The sequence below is a fragment of the Mus pahari genome, chromosome 15, assembly GCF_900095145.1.
Source record: "Mus pahari chromosome 15, PAHARI_EIJ_v1.1, whole genome shotgun sequence".
In the NCBI taxonomy this organism is placed as follows: domain Eukaryota; kingdom Metazoa; phylum Chordata; class Mammalia; order Rodentia; family Muridae; genus Mus; species Mus pahari.
The window spans coordinates 31,737,333-31,742,339 of NC_034604.1; the positions used below are offsets into that span (position 1 = coordinate 31,737,333).

Consider the following 5,007-nt stretch of genomic DNA (forward strand, 5'->3'; position numbering starts at 1 on the left):
TTCTCTGTGTAGTCCTGGCTGTCTTGGAACTCACTTTGTAGACCAGGCTGGCCTCGAACTCAGAAATCCGCCTGCCTCTGCCTTCAGAGTGCTGGGATTAAAGGCGTGTGCCACCACGCCCGGCATGTGATATCACCTTTCAATTGTAAGAACTCTGGATTCATTTGTAGATTATGATTACTGTGAGTTAATACTTTGAGAAAAGCTAAACTTCAGCCCAGACCAGAAAACAGCAACAGAGAACAGGTAGTTTTGTACTGCATCAGTTATATATTTAATGATTTTTAATACTTAAAGCTGAAAAAACAAACTCTAAACAAACTGGCTAGCACTGTAATTTTATGTAGAACGACAGCATTACTTTTAAAAATATTTATATATGAGAATACTTGCTGTATGTGCATATTTGCATCATATTGTATGCCTGGTGCTTGTAGGTCCGAAGGGTTTCAGATCCTTTATAATGAAGTTACAAATGGTTGTAAACTCAAGTGCTGCAAACTGAACCCAGTTCCTCTGCATGTGCAGCAAGTTCTCTGAGCCACTTAGCTATCTCTCTTTTCTTTCTGACGTTTGGAATTTGAAATTAATGGCTCTGGCCCAGAAAGATGGCTCCAGTGGTAAAAGGTCTTACTGTGAAGTCTAACAACCTGGGTTTGATTTCAGGGACCCCCTGTTAGAAGGAGAAAAGAAACTCATATGAGTTGTCCTTTGAACTCCACATACTGATACTGTGGCAGATGTTTATACACAAATAAATGTTTTTAAAGAGAAAAAAGCTAATAACTCACTCCAAGAGCCTATTGGAATTCCCTAAGGAATCCACTGCAGAGCTAGTGCTGATATTTTCACTGCTGCTGTTCTATGAGTACTGTCTAAAAGTGATTTTGGATACAATATTTCTTTCAATTACGCTTGTGTAAAACTTTCAAAATCTTAAATTGCTAAAATGACACAGTGGTACATGCCTTTAATTCCAGTACTTGGGAAGCTGAGGTAGGTAGAACTCTAAGTTCAAAGCTGGCCTGGTCTAACATAGTGAGTTCCAGAACAGCCAGTGTTACATAGAGAGACTCTGTCTTTTTAAAACTATTGCTCAAATATTCTTTCTAGGACCTCACATATTGTATTAAAAAATATATATATTCATGTTTCACAAACTTTGGGTTACAAGACTGAAGACTGGGAAGGGTTAGACCCTGGGTTGTCAGGCTTGGCAGTATTTGCCTTTCCCCATTCAGCCATCCTGCTGGCCCTCCATCACTTTGTGTCTAGCTGGTATAGTATGATCAAATGTGATTGTGATCCCAGCATTACATAGAGTTTGGGGACATTCGGGACTGCATTAGACCCATGTCAATAAATAAACACAACTTACTTTAGTTATAGGCTCTAATAAAACCTAAGAGTGATTGTGTTAGTTGCCTTTGAGTCTGTATGCTTTGAAGATTGCTATTTTGTTAGCTCAACTTCAGATATTAAAAAGTTTACCAGAAAGATTTTGAAAAATAAAAGTAACAGTTATTGCCGGGCGTGGTGGCGCACGCCTTTAATCCCAGCACTCAGGAGGCAGAGGCAGGTGGATTTCTGAGTTCGAGACCAGCCTGGTCTACAGAGTGAGTTCCAGGACAGCCAGGGCTACACAGAGAAACCCTGTCTCGAAAAAAACCAAAAAAAAAAAAAAAAACCAGTTATTGGGGGACAGTGGTTGAGAAAACAGTGTAGGAAGAGAATCAACAGGAATGAAATATGTATGAAAATCTGGTAATGAAACCCATACTATGCATACTGTTTAAAAAATAAAAATAGGGCAGAAGAGATGGTTCAGCAGTTAGGACCACTTGCTGCTCTTATAGAGGACCCATGTTTGGTTCCCAGAACTTACATGGCAGCTAACAATTGTCTATAACTGCTAAAAATATATCAATAATAATAATGATAATTAATAATAATAGTAAATGTTAGCTATTTTCAAATTCATAATCTTGCCTAAAGTTTATATATAATTGCAGTTGCTACAGGATGCTTGGCACATAAAATATTCATGCCAATTTATCTTAGTGAATTTTTTATATGTATCTTACCTATCTAATGTAGTTTCATCTCATAGGATCATGAATCTTTTTTCATCAGTTAATTTCATGTGATCTTTAATTTTAGTCGCAGTCTGGCAGAAGCTTGTTCAGATGGAGATGTGAATGCTGTTCGTAAATTACTAGATGAAGGCAGAAGTGTAAATGAACATACTGAAGAAGGAGAAAGCCTGCTGTGTTTGGCTTGTTCAGCAGGATATTATGAACTAGCACAAGTAAGAAATAATCTTTATTAATTTTAGTAGTGTGGGGATCATCAAACTCAGGGCCTTCTGTATGTGAGGTAAGTGTTTTCCCCCTGAGCTACATCCTTAGCCCCAAAATAATCTTTAGTTTTTAAAATTATAGAGGGGCTTGAGTGTTTTATTTATTTACTTTTATTTTTTTGTAGAAGAAAGTATAATTGGAAGCCAGAGACCCTGCTTTCCTTTTTCCTTTAGAAACATACACAATTCATTTTTGTGTGTATGTAGCTAGGCATCGTTTATTTTTATATCATGTATTCAAAGCTAATCATATTAAATAAAAATTGCTTAATATTTTAGCCATTAAAAAATTTTAGGGCTGGTGAGATGGCTCAGCGGGTAAGAGCACCCGACTGCTCTTCCGAAGGTCTGGAGTTTAAATCCCAGCAACCACATGGTGGCTTGTAACCATCCATAACAAGATCTGACGCCCTCTTCTGGAGTGTCTGAAGACAGCTACAGTGTACTTACATATAATAAATAGATAAATCTTTAAAAAAAAAAAAAAGAATTTATGTACATATATTGTGTATGCTTGAATATTTGTGTGGGTGCATATATAGGCCAGAAATAGATGTTGGGTGTGTCTTCCTTAACCACTCTGTATTTATTGACATAGGAGTCTATTACCTTGGTGAATCTGATTTCGCCAACTTGCTACTCTAGCTAGCCAGCTTGCCCTGGAGATATATATCTGCCTTTCAAGTTCTGGCTACTCCAGCCTTCGGGTTTTCATGGTAAACTATCTATTGAGCCATAGTTAGTAAGCTGGGCAGTGGTGTCACATGCCTTTAATTCCGGCACTTGGGAGTCAGAGGCAGGCAGATCTCTGTGTTCAAGACCAGCCTGGTCTACACAGTGAGTTCTAGGACAGCCAGAGCCACACAGAGAAACCCTGTCTCCAATAAAAAGAAAAGAAATGGTATGTAACTGGGGCTTCAGAGATGGCTTCAGTTAGTTGTTAAGAGCAGTGGCAGCTCTTTAAGAGAACACAGTTTTGATTCCCAGCACCTACATGGCAACTTGCAGTCATCTGTAACTCCATTTCCAGAGAATCTGATGCCTTATGGCTTCGGCAGGCACCAGACATACAGGCAGGCAAAGCTCCCACACACACAAAATCATTTTAAAGAGAAAAGTAGAATAGAATAGGTCAAGTGAGGACTTGAGTTTCAGTTTGATTACTGGGGCCCATGTAGTGAAAGGGGAGAGATCCAGCTCTCACAGTTGTCCTCTAACTCCCGTATGTTAACATGTAACTTTTTTTTTTTTAAAAAAAGTACGCACCTTTAATTCTAGTACTTAGAAGACTAGGGCAAGTAAACAACAAGTTCAATAAAAGTATAAGGTAAAATAGAAGTTTATTTTTCCTCCATTCAAATGCTTTGAGTTTTAATGTTTTTCCTTCTATATGGAACAATATTGGAAACAACCATTTTTATTGTTCTCTTGCTAGATAATCTCAAACATGGCACAAATTCTTTCACAAGAGCGGACATATGTAATAGGATGGCTAATGAGAGCTTTATTCAAAGATTAATATGTGGAGTTGAAGAGATGGCTCAGTGGTTAAGAGCACTGACTGCTCTTCCTGGGGTTCTGAGTTCAATTCCCAGCAATCACATGGTGGCTCAGAGCCATCTATAATGGGATCTGATGCCTTGTGTTCTAGTGTGTCTGAAGATAGCTACAGTGTATGCATATAAATAAATAATTCTTTTTAAAAAGAGAGAAAAGATTAATACATAATAGCTAGAAGTGGTGGTGCATGCCTATAATGGCATTTGGGTTGTAGAAACAGGAGAGGATCTGGGGTGCAGGTTCTTGGCTGCCTGGTTAGTTTGAGACTAGCCTCTCAAATAGTACTGTAAAAATATAATATCTTGGGGCTGGAGAGATGGCTCAGTGGTTAAGAGCACTGGCTACTCTTCCAGAGGTCCTGAGTTCAATTCCCAGAAACTACATGGTAGCTCATAACCATCTACAATGAGATCTGGCGTCTTCTTTTGGCCTATAGGCATACATGCAGGAGGAATGCTGTATGTGTAGTAATCTTTAATAAAAAAAAAAAAAAAAAGTCTCAGATGAAGGGGTAGAAAAATATAGCATCTGACCTGTCATCCTGACCAGTAAAATTGAATTTTCCTCAAAGGTGATTATTTTTAATTATTTTTTAATCCTTATCTCAAAATGTTATCTTCTTTGATTGAATAGTTTCTTGGTATGATTAATAGTAAGCAACAACCTCTTTGTGTTTTTTTAAAGGTACTACTAGCTATGCATGCTAATGTTGAAGATAGAGGGAATAAAGGAGATATAACTCCTCTGATGGCAGCTTCTAGTGGAGGTTATTTAGATATTGTGAAATTATTACTTCTTCATGATGCAGATGTCAACTCCCAGTCTGCAACAGGTATGTAGAAATTGAAGGAAATTTTGGCATAATTTATTATAACGTGATAAATAAAAATTGATTATTGGAGCATTGGTGAGATAGCACAGTAGATAAGGCACTTGCAGCCAGGCCTGATGACCCCAGTTCAGTTCCTAGGATTCACATGTCAGAAGAGAACAAACTCTGTTTTTTCTGGTTTTTCAAGACAGGGTTTCTCTGTATAGCCCTGGCTGTCCTGGAACTCACTTTGTAGACCAGGCTGGCCTCGAACTCA

General features: G+C 38.1%; 1 protein-coding gene across 1 annotated transcript in view; it reads left to right on the forward strand.

The window, feature by feature from the left end:
• LOC110332931 (ankyrin repeat and KH domain-containing protein 1) overlaps nucleotides 1–5,007 on the forward strand; it is a 105,526-nt gene that overhangs the window by 20,632 nt on the left and 79,887 nt on the right. The window contains exons 4-5 of the mRNA XM_029547220.1: nucleotides 2,161–2,308; nucleotides 4,604–4,751. Of these exons, the coding sequence (XP_029403080.1) occupies nucleotides 2,161–2,308; nucleotides 4,604–4,751 (296 nt within the window). The remainder of the gene's footprint in view (nucleotides 1–2,160; nucleotides 2,309–4,603; nucleotides 4,752–5,007) is intronic.